General features: G+C 40.6%; 1 protein-coding gene across 4 annotated transcripts in view; it reads left to right on the forward strand.

Annotated features, from left to right (window-relative positions):
* MTUS1 (microtubule associated scaffold protein 1) overlaps positions 1-14,579 on the forward strand; it is a 128,683-nt gene that overhangs the window by 23,826 nt on the left and 90,278 nt on the right. For all 4 annotated transcript variants that reach the window (XM_052779951.1, XM_052779942.1, XM_052779945.1 and 1 more), the window contains exon 2: positions 11,373-13,601. In XM_052779951.1, the coding sequence (XP_052635911.1) occupies positions 11,547-13,601 (2,055 nt within the window). In that variant the 5' untranslated portion in view covers positions 11,373-11,546. The remainder of the gene's footprint in view (positions 1-11,372; positions 13,602-14,579) is intronic.

Below are 14,579 nucleotides of genomic sequence, written 5' to 3' on the forward strand. Positions count from 1 at the left end.
TGTTTTGTTGGGTTTTTTTCCCTTCCCCTGCCTAGGCAACCCTTCTCAAATCGGGCTGCTCCAGCATTCTGTAATTTCATTTACCAGAGAACTTGTATCAACAAACTGTGCATTCAGAGTCCTGACTGAGCAGGATGTGAGGATCCTTGCTTCTGCACTTCACAGTGGTGGATTGGTGAATTTCTAGATGGAAATCTAGAAATGACAGCATTGTTAACGTGCTTTGGTGAATTTGATGGTGATAGATGAAATAATTCTGTCATGCAAACTTAAACTTGCTGAGACTGCTTCGAGAAAAAAAAAAATGTTGGTCACCCTTCACAGGACAGTATTCAGTTGTGCAAGTTCAATTAACTGTTATTAGGTACCTAAGCAAATTTCTCTTTTTTTTTTTTTTTTTTTTGACAAGAATGTTTCTTCCTCATTCCCACAAAACACCCCACTTATGCTGTGTGCAGCCCAAATACCTGTCCCAAGGAGAGAATTGTTTTCTTGCTGCTTTAAGCTGAAACACAGGAGGCAGAGTTGCTTATCTGTGTCCCAAGCTAACATCAACTGTATGAAGTTACCCAGGTAAGCTTATTTGTGTTAGCCCTGTGTAGGAGTTTTCCTATTGGTACTTCTAGGCAAATTGAACCTTGGCCTCCTGCATGACAGTTGTCCCAGTCACTGGGACATTCCACATTTCCACATTGCAGAGTGGTGAAGTACTTGCTGTATGAAATGCTAGTGTTTCTGACTTGCTTCTGATATGGATGATAGTTTCATGGCTTTCTGTACTGTTAAGTGACTGTTTGACCCAGCAGCTGCCATTTGGTGTTGGTACTTATCAGAATTAAATAATGAAGGTCTGTGACCAACATAAATCCAGAAATAATATTCTGTCTCTATTGCCCTCTTAATGATGGATGTGTATTATGTCCTTGGAGGAACAGCCCTGAAAGCACAGCTTTGGAGAAGCTTCTGCATAGTGATGCTGTATGTACACCCTGGTGCTCTCTACAGTTTTGAGCAGGGGAAGCTTTGAGTTTTGACTGTAAGAATATAAAAGCATCAGGCAACTTGAATCTTTGTATTGCCTGTCCCTTTGCAGAATCTATAGAAGTTGCAGTAATTTTTTTCCACTAACACTTTTTTTTAGGTGGTAATAATGGAAAGCCCCTTTATCTGTGTGTTCTCCCAACTATCTTCTGCTGCAGATTTGCACATCTTAAATGTGCTTTAGCTGAAGACATAGTATTTTATAGGTTGCTGCTAACAAACTGGGTGTCTGGTTGTAGAGTGACTGCTTGAAATGTACTAGATCAGAGCAATGTCCTTTAAATCATCATGCTGCTATCACTGCTTGTATGCAATCCAGGTTTTCCATCCATCAGGCTTATAAAGCCGTTGAAGTCAAAGCCAAAGGGGTTAAATGTGAGGTGAGCTGTATTGTAAACTGGGTAGTTTATGCATGGCACCAAGTCCTAGAGACTCTAGAGAACTAATCCATATGTACGAGTGAATCATCTGACTTAGGGGGCTGTATGGTAAAAGTTAATGTGTGATCAGTCCTTGCAAAAAAGACAGAACTGAGTCTCAAAAACCAGCCAAAGGAAGAGAAAGGCAGTTTTTGCCTGTTAATCATGTAGCTCCTGTTAGGTTGTCAGTTATTCAAGGGTTATGATCTAGTTTATTATAAAACTAGGGTGCTGCTTTTTCCACTTTGTAGCACAGAGACAGTACTTTGCTAGTGTGTGTGTAATGTCCTCTAGTTGTGTGCATCTCTTGTCTCAAGGGGAGGCTGTAGCAGAAGCTGAAACTCACTTGAGAACATCAGGTATGGATGTGGCACCGAGTGTGTAACGCTTCTGACGCTGCCCATGGCATTGATTTGGTAAGTCCTGAGTTGAAATCAAAGCTAATGTTCCCATATAACTGTAGTTCCAGGGTGTCTGCAATGATCTGGTGATGTATATATGCTTTTATCTTGTGAGAAGCTGTCAAGTCAGCTAAATAGTTGAATGGAGAGAACTGTTTGAGAGGCTCGCGTTTGAAGTTAAAACACTTTTCAGCCCTCTGATTAAGGCTTTGGTGTAGAGGTTTGGTTATACTGTAAAACAGCGTAGGCTATAATAGGCAGCATTTGGATTTGATGCCTAACTTTAAGCAACTCGATTCAAGGAAAAATATTAAAATAATGGATTTGAATCTTAAGGAAGAAATTTATAATTCTGTGCTAGACTAAAGCATTCCTGCGAGGTCTCAGAGGGACTGACAGGACAATTTCTGTACAGGAGCTTCGAGTCCTGCTGTTGCCCTGCAGATGCAGAACCCTCCGCAGGAGTGCTGCTGCTCAGGGCTCAAGTGGACCCCCCTTCCCCAGAGCCGAGGCGGATCCGCAGGGAGCCAGGCAGCAGCCTACATATCTGGATCCCTTCCAGATCACCTGGGTGAGAATAATAACCTTGCCCTGGCAGCCTTCTAAGCAATGTGTGCCCAGCTCCCCCTTCTCTCCAGTCCTTCACGCACCAGGTCCTGGTGGAATTTTGGCCCTCGTGGGGCCACAGGCAGCCTGTTGGCAGCCGTGTCAAGCGGCACGGGGACCTTGTGCTTTCTGGAGAGCACCAGCTGCAGCCTGCTACCTAATAGTGTTGCACAAATCAAGCTATTTTCTCTGAACAACTCTGCAACACTGTCACGGCGTCTTTCTTGTCATCTGTCTGTCCCAGAGGTGCAGTGCTGTGTTTAGCTTTGCAGAGCTAGTCCCTCTTGGATTCGGAGGCTTGTGTCTTCTGGGACCGAAAGGCAAACAAACAAAAAATGTAAAAAGAATAAAACATAAACCTTTGTAGCAGGACTGATCTCACCGTGAGAAAGTTCCCTTTGTAGGGAACATAACATTTTTTGAATATAAAAATAATGTGGTTTTTTTTCTCCTGAGACTACAACATTTGGAACAATGGTTGTGAATTGCCCAGTTGCTCCAGATCCCAGTTGTGCAACACTGCAGGTGAAATATTGGTGAAACTGTTAGGATTGATAGGATTTAAACTACTATTCAGCACTGAATATCCTCAACAACCACGGCACCTTTATGACTTCTAATCATTGGGTTAGAGCTGTTTCCTATTTGGCTACCAAAATACTATTTCCCATAACCAGTTTATTGCAGTTTGATTAGATTTTGTTCACTATATATAATCAGTAGCCTTGAACGTATTTTTTGAAAAGGTGTAGTAATAGCTGTTCTTTAATTGGCAAGTACAGCATCTTCAGAACTAAATTCCTCTGTGATGCTGTTGCTGTGCAAAAGTGCAGTCCTAACTGAGTGGTAGAATTTCTTGTAGAGTAAATGGAAACTGTTCTTGGCTGGCTGTAGTCTTTTCTGAATGAATGACCACTTCTGCACAGCAAGCATCTTTGAGTCTGCAAAAACTATGAGCTGATTAAACTTCTGACCTGGTTAACATGAGATAGCCTAAGCATCTTGTATAATTCTTCAATTTGTACTACAAAATGATATCATGGCAAAGATGCTGCTTTTTCAGTCGTTAGAGACCATGTTGATCTGCTTTTTCAGGTAAATTAATCAGGTTATAGATTTGTTACACAGAATAATCCACTAGAGCTAAATAATACTGCTGTACTTACTGTGTCTTGCTTCAGTACAGGTTATGTTGAGAGTAATCCAAATGCTCTGTAAACTAGTTCATATTATATGTCGGTGTTAAATATAGCCAATTGCTGAACAACTTCTCAGTTTTAGGTGAAGATCTGAAAGGACACGCAATGCACGGGAGCAGATGAGTCTTTTTGTGGCCTTAGCTATCTGATTCCATTGTCGCAGTCACTGTACTAGCCAGAATACTGATAAAGTCAGCTACTTGCGTAGCACTCGCACTAGGTCTGGGGGCACAGATGCTTCATAAAATAGTTCAGGAACATGAAAAGTTTCAAGTCAGCACATAACCTTAAGTAGTCTCAGTCTGTGCCTAGCACATTGTGGTATATTTGCTTGGCATTAAAACTTGATTGTAAAGGCAAATATTTAATGCAGGAGTTATTTCAGTGGTAATGGTTAAAGCCATCTCTGCTCTGACTTGCCAAATGAATGACTAAGTTGTGGCTCGTTGTTAGGAAACAAGAACTCTTCCCCCCCCCCCCCCCCCCCCAGGGTTATGACTGGCATTTTAGCCACCACCTTTGCAGCATGGCTGCTTCTGTGGAGTATTTCTGCCATTTTTGTACTTGCTGTTTTGTGAAAGCTTTATACTTCTCAGTCAAGAGAAGATTAGCAGCAGATGAAAAGTCTTCACTTAAACGCCTGTAGACCTAATACTCAGAGGGGTATTTTAAGACAAAATTTTAAAACCCCAACCAACCAAAAAAACCAAAACAGAAAACCCCAGAACCACCAACAGCAACAACAGCCCCCCCCCCCCCCCCCCCCCCCCAATTTGTCTTGGAAATCCAAGGTGTAATGGCTATTCTGCACTGGTTCCCTGTGTATTTGCTTCTGTACTAGATTTGACTTTAGCTAGATGAGAAGCAAATGGGGAATGTGGGGCAGGTTAAGAAGATTGACAACTCTGTAAAAGAGGAGAAACATGTAATGGAGAGTAGAAAGGTTGCTGAGAGGACCGCCCAGTTGTTCAGAACAGGTCAGCCCAACTTCTACTTTGAATGTTTGAAGTTTGTTCAAAGGAACATGAGCAGCAAGGATGCTGATGGCTGAAATTTCCTTAAATAATGAGAAATTACAATAAAGAATGTATGATGAGAGGCTTAGGAAAACTGCTAGATATCTGAAAACTATCTTGAAACTTGTGGGCTTTCTTTTTTGCTCAGCTTTAAAGTTTGACTTATTTGCTGTATGCAGGTGGCTGGGCAGACCTAGCATGAATTCACAAAGCATTTTTGTTCTTTGTAATCTATTACCACCTTTCTTCCTACCCTGATAATATTTCAGTCTTAGAGGGAAAATTCCTGTGAATAATCATGGCTCACTGTTTTGTAACTTAAAGATACCAAAATGTATAAATGTACCCATGAAATGGTAGCAATGGAGAAAATCAGTTTAGCTGAATTCCAGGAAACAGGGAAGGTGAGCAATATTTGTAACCTCTGTGTAGTCAAAGAATTTGACACTGATTAGGATTGTTGAACATAGGGCTCTGACAGTCTCAGTCTTGTTTGTGCTTAACTATTCGATCAAGTCTTTCAAAAAGAAAGACTTGAACCTTGACCTTCCCTAGAAGTGCCATAATAAATGTGCTATTGTTTTGTTCAAGTTCCAGCTCCTTACTTTCATTTTGACCTGAAAGTTTATCCTTCCTTGTACAAGAACTTAAGCTTCTGCTAAACAACTTAGTTGTGATAAAATAGCAAAAAAACCCCCACCCCAAAGCATCTTCCTGAAAAGTTGATGACTATTTTAACCAGGAAGTAATAACTTAATGTCATTCTTACAAGTTACTAAGGGGTAACAGACTGAATAATGATCTCGTGGAAAACCATGCACAGCCTTTCTGTATGATGGCAATGGATAAATGAATGATAAATAGGTATATAATTGACCGTGTATGCAGTTGTATACTGCACCATACTTTGAAAACCTTGTGAGTAGTCTGTGCCACTTTTAGCAATGAATGCTGTCTTAATGAAGCTACAAATGAGAGCCTGACTAAGTCATTAGAGAGCGCTGGAACAGCCGAGCGAGAGGCTTGTTGGTATTATCATCTGTGCATTCAAAGAGGTAGCTTTGGTTTTGTTTGATCATGCAGTTAATCTCAAACAATAAAGTACACTTGCTTACTTATGCCATCTTAATAGCCAGCATTTGTCACAGGCTTGTGTATGCTTATCTCTATTACTTCTGTGAGTTTCATCTTGTCAGTTGCTGTAGAACAGAGTGGAGGAAAGGCATGTGTATTTGCAGAACTTCCTGGTCTGGGGGCTTGCACCTCCAAATCTGCAAAATACTAGATGCCATTTCTAGGCGCTGTTTTCAAGTATCTTAGTTATCTAAGTAAAAGACGGACTTAATTTACTTTTGAGAAAAGTCACTGGACCAGTCTTCCACTTCTGAATACAGAGTTCTCCTGGAACTTACCTTACAATAAAAATCAGAAGTTGGCAATTATTAAAGGAAGAAAAACTATGTTATCAAGACACTGTATAAATCCATTGGAATGTCTGAGTGTATTGTGTGCTTACAAATAATAGTTTAAACTTGAAGACAGAGAAAACAGCCTAACATCCTTAAAGACAGGCCAACAAAGATGGCCAGAGTTTATGAACAATTAAATAGATAAGGATTCTCCATCTTAGAAAAGCAATGACTATGGGCAGAGAAAAGAAGGGTCCGAAAGCAGTTGAAGCTTTCCTTTAAACCAACGCTCTGAGGACTGAATCACTGGAGACCGTGAGTTTGGGGAAAGCGCTAGAGCATTACAGACCACAGTCAGGTAAACTGGTTGTAGTGTAATGTGTTGACATATGAAATGCCTTAAATGGCTTCTGACTTCAGTGACTGTGGTAATCGTGACCATGTAATATGGTTTTCTGCTGAAATACAGATGCTGATGGTGCATTTTGTCTGGTATCAAAGCAAGTTTAGTTGATTAGAGCACTTCTAGACTGCCTTCCTGCATGTCTGGGTACACCCTCTCCTTTCAGATTTATTCCCCACCCCCCTTCATACAGGCTGCACAAACCCATAGCTGGGTTTGAGTAAATGCTGTGTGATGGTGGGGGTGAAAGAACCGAGTTCCAGGTGGAGTACCAGGAAAAGTGTAAATTATTACTGTCTGTGTTGTGACACTAACACAAACTGACTTGCATTTTTGTAGTGATTTGTAAACTTGCAGGTTGAATTATCTATTGTAATTGATATGGTTTTGATTCCTATTTACCCAGTACTGAATGAGTCACTGTCCCTCTGCCCTCTTACAGAACATCCCCAGACCCGCCCTGTAGGTTAGTAGAAGTGACAAGATCTTGCTCTGAGCCTAGTTCTGTCTGGTGTAGTGTAGTGTGTTTTTCCTGGATCTGGGGCTGCTGGCAGCTGATCTTCTTTTAGGGGAATGTGCTTGCCAAGCTCCTTTCCCTTTTTTTCAAAGTGATACTTCTGTTACTCCAAGCTCTTATATCTCTTGAGGAAGGGGAAAGCTTAAAGCTCTGATAAGTAAGACTTCTTTTGCAGTGTGTAAGCACTTGAAATATACAACTGAAATTTGGCAAATTGAGCTTTACCAAAGGCACAAAACAACTGAACTCTTTTGCGCTGCGCTGTAGGGTGTTGTGGAGGCCAGGCATGCATCATGCTTGTTGTTGCAAGACAAACTCCAAGCAAGTTTATTAGTAGTATTTAGTTTAGAATACCCCAAGTCATTAGTTGCCAGGAACAGTGTATTCTTGGGAAGGAATGTTCTTGGGAAGGGCAACTGTTGTGTCTGTGCATCTGCTACCGATCACTACTATGGAGGATATGCTGGCCGAAGTTAATTTTTCATTCGGCCTCCTATGGCAGATCTTAAATCTAAATAATTTTTCATTGCCAGGAAGCGTTCTTGTAAGCCTGATGAACGTATTAGTACCTGCAGAGTTACAGAATGTCGTGTAGTTTTTTTTGGTTTTTTTTTAAGGACTAATGTTCATCTAGGTTACAGATTTTTATACACTATAGTTAATCCTTAGGAATACCTCACTTTTTATGCAGGACACTTTTAGGACTCTAAATGTGGATATGAAGCTGTAGTTGAAGCTGGTCTAGTTGAAGCTGGTCTAGTTGCTCGTGAAAGTATTGATTACTAAAGTGAAAATTTGCTTTAAAAATAGTTGAATCAGTGGTTTATTACTGTATATTCTTTGGTTATGTGGAAGTCCAGAGCACTGTGTGAGCAGACTTCTACACGTACATGTGCACATTCGTATATGCAACTTTAACACACTTCCTCATTTCTCTACTCAGTCTCAAAACTACTTTTATTTTTCTTGGAGCTTTTTCAGCGTCGATTGGATCAAGGTTTACTTAGCTGCCTGTGCTGTTTTAAATTTTGGCATTATTAGCTATGCATACTGTAAGCTAGCATGTCATTCTTTAAATTCTTGGGATCTCAGTCTTGTGAAGTCTTGGCATATTGAAGTTCCCTGTTTTCTGTAGTAAGAAAGCTTTTGAAAGAGGCAAGACTGCTGCTTAGATCTGAGCTAATGCTGGATCAAAATGGAATCTTAACTTTTTGTTGCATGACGAGGTGAGCAAGCTGTGTAATGGGCTAGTCTCCAGACAAGTAGAAACTAGTTTTAATGTGTCAAAACAACAGTGAAAGCAAAGTTTGCAAATATTTTTCAGCAGTTGATTCTGTGATTGACTTAAATGAATGGAAAATTATTCAGGACAGGTTCTTGCCCTGCCTTCAGGGAAGACTTTTTTGGAAGAACTCTTGAATCTGCCTTAGGTTTCCTAATGGAAGATGTAAATGAGGGTACTGAAATTGTTCATGCTTCTATAGGGATTGAATAATAGTATGTAAGCAAAGGATCTAGACCAGCTTAAGGAAAGAGGAGATTTTAAGCTAGTTAAGCCATTTCATCTTGGGGGAGGAAGGGGGGACAGAGGAGGGTGCTGTCTGATCTCAGTAGCTTGTCGTTTCCTTGTTCCATGGTCTTTTTACCCTCAGTCCGAGACAGATGCTTAAAGTCCCACGTAAAGACAAGGTGGTGGGCCAGAAGCCACTCTGTTTGGTCCACAGTGAGCATGCAAATTCCTGCAGTTCTAGAATGGTCTTAATTTGAGTGCTGCTTTTGTACTCAAAACTGTTTACAGGCCCTACAGGCTGTCTGGAAAGCTTTATACTTTTCATTGGTATTAAAAAGGATTTGTATTGAACGTAATTATTCAAGCTATGTTTCCAGCTGATGAAAATAAGGGTTAAGGAAAAATGTCAGCTTTTTGAATTATGCATTCTTGCTTTTAGCAACTTAACCTGTCACTACTTAGTGTCCTGGCTTTATTTTACACTTTCCGAAGTATTTGCTGATAAGAGCTTGTTTTCTTTCCTCTGCTGTGGTTTCCAAAATGGTTTATGTAGTTTCTGTGAGGATTTAAATTTGTTCATTGGAGAACAAATCAAGAGTTGGTTCTCTTGTCATGGCAAACTTGTTTCCCAAAGCAGTCATCGATTCCTGTACAAAAATGTGACCAGAGAATTATTCTTCAGTGTGCCTAATCAACATCAAGATAGCAGAAGTCTTCTGTTATTATTATTATGTTTTCTGATCTTGTAGCCTCCTTGACCTGTCTCAGTATATTGCAACCAGTATTGTCACCCTAGTTGAGATGGTCAATAGTGCAGATCAAAGATTCTGTTTTTCTGTTATCTCTGGATTTTTAGTCTGTAGGGACTCTGCTAGTCACTGTGGTTAACTTACAGTCAAATAATTTCAGACTTTAATGTAATTCTCACATTAGTGTACATTTTTCTGTCCACCCTATATACTTAATCCTGATGTTCATGTCTTGCTGCTTTCTTCCCACCAGATTTCAAATTTGTCATTATATCAGTATCCTCATTTGAGGATACCATGCTCTGGTGTCTGCATTTTAGTTAAACACCGCTGACCTGTTTGCTCATTGTTTTTGATGGCAAGTGTTCTCCTCCTTCCTGTTCTTTGATTGGAGAGTGGAATTTGTCACTCCAGATGTGTGATGGTGTTCAACACCTGTCCAATTTCCCTGCTCTTCGGTTCAGAAGTTGACCTTTGTCAATGCACACATCTTCAGCCCGATTCCCTTGTTGGATCTAGTAACCTCTGTCCCTCCCATTTAGACTTCATTGCTCTGAAAGTGACCCTTCTTCCTGCCAGATCCTCCACCCCACTGCAACCACATCTTATAAACTTGAAGTTCTTCCTACATCTGGTCTCATTTCTGGTACTAGGAGCCTTTCATATGGAGTTGTGCTATGGGGGTCATCTAGCTGCTTTGGACAGTTTGGATGTTCTCTTGTTCATGCCCTTGTGGTTTTGGTACCTGGGTGTGGTCTTAGTGCTTGCTAGGAACTTGTCCTTATATGTTGCAAGGCCTTTTCTTTAGTTTTTTGGTTGTTTCCCCATCCCCTTCTGCTTCTGTAGGGTTTTGGGTGAGGATATGCGGCTCTACTCTGCTGGAGATGATGCTGCAATTGTTTCCCCACTTGGCTAATCTTGTGTCATCTTTATAGAAGATGGTGGCTGTTGCTGTGTAAGGAACTGCTTTCCAGTGACTCTGAAGGGGTCTCATGCATCTATCTGTTGGCTATCCCAGCAGCACTGGAGTAGTGTACTGCTGTAACCCCAGAGCTGATTATGAACCTCCCCGTCTTCTCTTTATTTCAGGTCAGATGTCTTTAAGACAACTCTTTGAAGATCTTGAGCTGCCTCTGCTGTGCATTGCTTCCTTGAAAGGCAGGAAGGAGGCCTTCAGCGCAGAGAAAAACTTCTGTCTGGGGTTGTTAATGCTCTTTGTTATGTGCATCAAGGGATGAACACTGAAGTTTTTCTTCACTGGGATTCTTAGGGGTTGCTCCTTTGTTGCTGCTCTGGTGTCTGTTCTAGACCTGAGCTTATACAGTAGCATTTCATCATTATTACAATTTAGATCTCTCTTAATTTCCTCTCTTCATGCAAACTTGTACATAAGAACATAGGTGTGACCAGACATGGTCAGACTAAAGAACCACCTAATGCTGTGTCCCGTCTCCAGCAGTAACCAGGGCTAAATGCTGAGTGAAGAGTATAAGAACAGGATGAGCGTGTAGTGATTCTTCCCTAGAGTTCTCCTAGCTGCTTGCGGCTTGTGACTGAGAGATTCTTGAGTCAGTTTGGTATTAGTTTTGGACAGATTTTTCTTACATGGCTCTTAGCCGCTTGTGTTTAAGGCTGTGTAAGCTTTTGGCTTGCAAGCACCGTGCAGTAAGAAGCTTTATAGCTTGACTACACACTGTATGAGGAACTATGCCCTTTTGTTGGGTACCTGGTATTGGAAGAGGGAAAAATGATGGTTCATTCTATCATGTTGTCCCTCGGATACCTTTTTACTGTTGAGCCAAATCTTTTGGGTTTTTCCTTTGCTTGCCTGGAAGCCAAGCAAGCCAGGTATCTGAGAATGCAACCCTAAAGTCACACTTGGTTGCAACTGACCAAAGGGTTCAAAAGTTGCTTGGCAGTCCGGGAGGCAGAAATGGCTTGTGAAGGTAAGCATGCACGGATGGCATCATTGTAAAAGCCTAATTTGTTTAAGGAAGTTGGTCAAAATGGCTGCACTTGATTCAAAGACTAATAGCTTAAGAATGCTTACTGTCTTAAAATCCTGTTTTGGCTAATTGTTTTTCATTTATTTTTAATTCCAGAACTTTTGAATCCTCTTGGGAAACATGAAAACAAAGAACTACTTTTTAAATATCTTTCAGGACAGTTGACACATTCCAGGGAAAAGCTGTTTTCTGCAAAGTTCAGAAGAATCTGCATTCTCTGAGATTTTAAAAAAGTATAAAATGAAAACAGTTTAAAATTTAGCCTTCAAAATGAATGTTGAAAAGTCAGATGACAAAGCAAAGAATGGCTTGAAGTCTTCCTTACTTATAAGGGATGAAAATAGAAATAACTACGCATGTGACAGAGCTACACCTTCCACAAAGAATTGTGCCACCAAGATATATGGTAATTCAACTGACCAAGGTATAGTGACTGAACATGAAGATGATACCATTCTTGAAAAGAAAAGTGACTTCAGAAGTACTTTTTTAAAACAGCAGTGTATTGAAGCACTTAATCTGCAGAAGGCACCTGGTAAATACAACTGCACAGGAGCTCTGTTGGGAGGTGCAGATGCTCCATGCACGTCTTCTGTGACTGAACAGACTTGTGTATATGCTTTGAACTGTGACTTGAAAGAAACAACAGAATTACTGAAAGGTAACGTTGCTATGGCAAAAATGCAAGATCAGAGTTTCAAACAATCAGTGCCTTACAGTCAGACTGACTCTAAATGTGTATTACCTCTTCCTGCTTCAGAGCAGAACACACAGTCCCTGATAAATGACAGGGCATGCTGCCACCTGAGCACATTGGATGTTGCTAATGTCATAGGTGAAACTCTGGGAACTGATCAAAATGATGACATGCATCTGAGGGAAACACTAATCTCTTCTGAAGTATGTACGAGAGAGAAATTTGATGGAACCAGCTCAGAAAGAATACCTAATTTCTCCACTACAATAGTGGCTTCAGAAAGTCCAGATGCCTATTTGGAACTTGAAGTATGTCGTCCTGCCTCTGCAGGTGTCAAACACTATCTAAAAAACACTAACAAGACTGATAAAGAATCACAGGAAACAGAAGCACAGTCTGTAAAACTAGCTGCTGGATGTATGGATCCTTACAGGAGAGATGCATTATCACCATGCATTAATATTAATGAAGATGACCAAGTGAAACCCTTGCAGGATGCCACTGACTATGATGAAACTGGTAATTCCAATGCTGAGACATGCGTGGATAGTCCTGTAAATAATGTGCACCTTCTCCCAGTAGATAAAATGGATGGAGAACAAGTATCAAAGAAAACCAGTGAACCCTTAACCAAAGAACAAAGTATCCCTGGAAATGCTGCTCTTCAGGATATGCACAACACCACTTTCATATCTTGCAGTGTACCAAAATTAAAGAGGACTGTTTTGCCTGACCTGAAATGCGAAGCAACTTTTGTGGTCTTCAGTCCTATGGCTGATGAAAGCGATTCTGTTCTATGTACTTCAACCCCTAAGGAACGATCACAAAATACAACTTTTTCTGTTTCAGCTTTGGCAGAACTTGGAGGCAAGTCTCCTAAACTAAGACCAAATAATGTGTTTGTGGGAGGGCATAATAAAAGGCCTTCGCTTAAACCTAGTTCAGGTCAAACTGCAGGAAAACCAGTGGGCAGGTCTCCTATTGTGTCAACAATAACCAAAGCAAAGAAATCTGAGATTGTTAGTTTTCCCAAACCTAATTTCAAAAATGTTAAGCCAAAGGTTATGTCTAGACCTGTGCTACAGTCAAGAGACAGTGCAGCATTAAAACGGTCTCCCCAGTCTCCCCAACTATCAGCTGTCTCCTCATCTTCACTGGCTGCTTCCCCGAGGCAGTTGTCCCCCTCTGTAAAAGTGCTGAAAAAGAAAATGGATCTAGCTAAAGATACTAAAGTGGAATTGCCTGTGCATAAGCCCCATAAGCTACATCTTAACAAACACCTCTTCACTAGCCAAGTCGTACATGCCACAACACATCCCAGAAACGCTTCCCACAAGGCTTCAAAGACACCTGCATTAAAGCAGAATCCGGAAGATGTTGGCAAAGAAAGCTCTACCCATTCGGCATGCTCCTTGGTTTCTGCTGCACTTCCAATGTGTGTAGAGAACTCAGAGGAGATGCTGAATGAGAAAATGGAAAGTTCAAACTCTTTAATGCAGCCCTGTGCTCAAAACATGTACCCGACTGGAGGTGAAAAGGAGCAAAGCAGCAACATGGGAATTCTTGTGGAAGCAACCTTGATAAAAGATGTGGCAAATGAAACATTTGACCTGCACTCTGTTCCTCTGGTAAGCTTTTCTTCTTTCCATACTTAATTATATGTTTTGTACATTTGGAAGAAGGGAATTCTGCATTGCAAAGTGTTGAATGGAAATTGGGGAGTGGGTTTTGTGTCTAAAAATGTAACTGTAGTGTTTATTTCTGAGGTGAAGTCTCTCCCTAATAAAGGGAGTGAAGAAGTACTGTTTTACAAACTGGTTGCACTTGGCCTCAAGTGCGATTTAATATCTTCAGCCTTCATCTTACTCTGTGGTATAAAAATTTTTTTTGTAAAGTCTTTTTAAGACAATGCAGTTGGTAAGATTTCTAATAAAAGCAAACAAGTCTTAATTTAGTCAAACTGGTAAAATTGCATAACGTAACTTGGTGAAGCTATTCTAAATATAGCTTTAATATGTGCTTTTATCAAGATAATTCTAGTGGTGTTGTAACTTTAAATAGACATTAGAGGTAAATTGCTGTTTTCAGTATTTTCTTTCAAAACATGCTTTAGAACTAAATTACACTTTTAAAAATTTACTTACAGAAATGTTGTGCATATATTAACAATAATATTAAATTGCAGAAAACCCAAAGACGAACAAGTTGGTCAAGCATTTTATTTTTAACATCTTAATTTAACTGTCTGCTTTGAATAATTTGGGAGTTTGTTTATTTGAAGTAGAACCGGGACTCATTAGAGTAGTTAAGAGTAGCCAGGAAATATTTCTCATGCGGAGGGCATATACCTGGTTTTGGGCAGTCAGCCAGCTGGAAGGTGCAAACTTCCTGGCCGGGAGGTATGCGTGCGCTGGTTGGTTGGGAAATATTTTCAGATGAGTCAGCTGCCTGTCAGGAGAAATGTGCTGCTTTCAAACACTCTGAAAGAAAGTTAAAAGAAAAGGAATGGTGGGGAAAAAAGGGAAGAGCTTTGGGGTTGGGCCGACCAAGATCTCAGGAGGCATGGTAGGGACACAGAGATGGGGTCTTGATGCTATATAGAGTCC

Source organism: Harpia harpyja, chromosome 2, assembly GCF_026419915.1.
Source record: "Harpia harpyja isolate bHarHar1 chromosome 2, bHarHar1 primary haplotype, whole genome shotgun sequence".
Classification (NCBI taxonomy): domain Eukaryota; kingdom Metazoa; phylum Chordata; class Aves; order Accipitriformes; family Accipitridae; genus Harpia; species Harpia harpyja.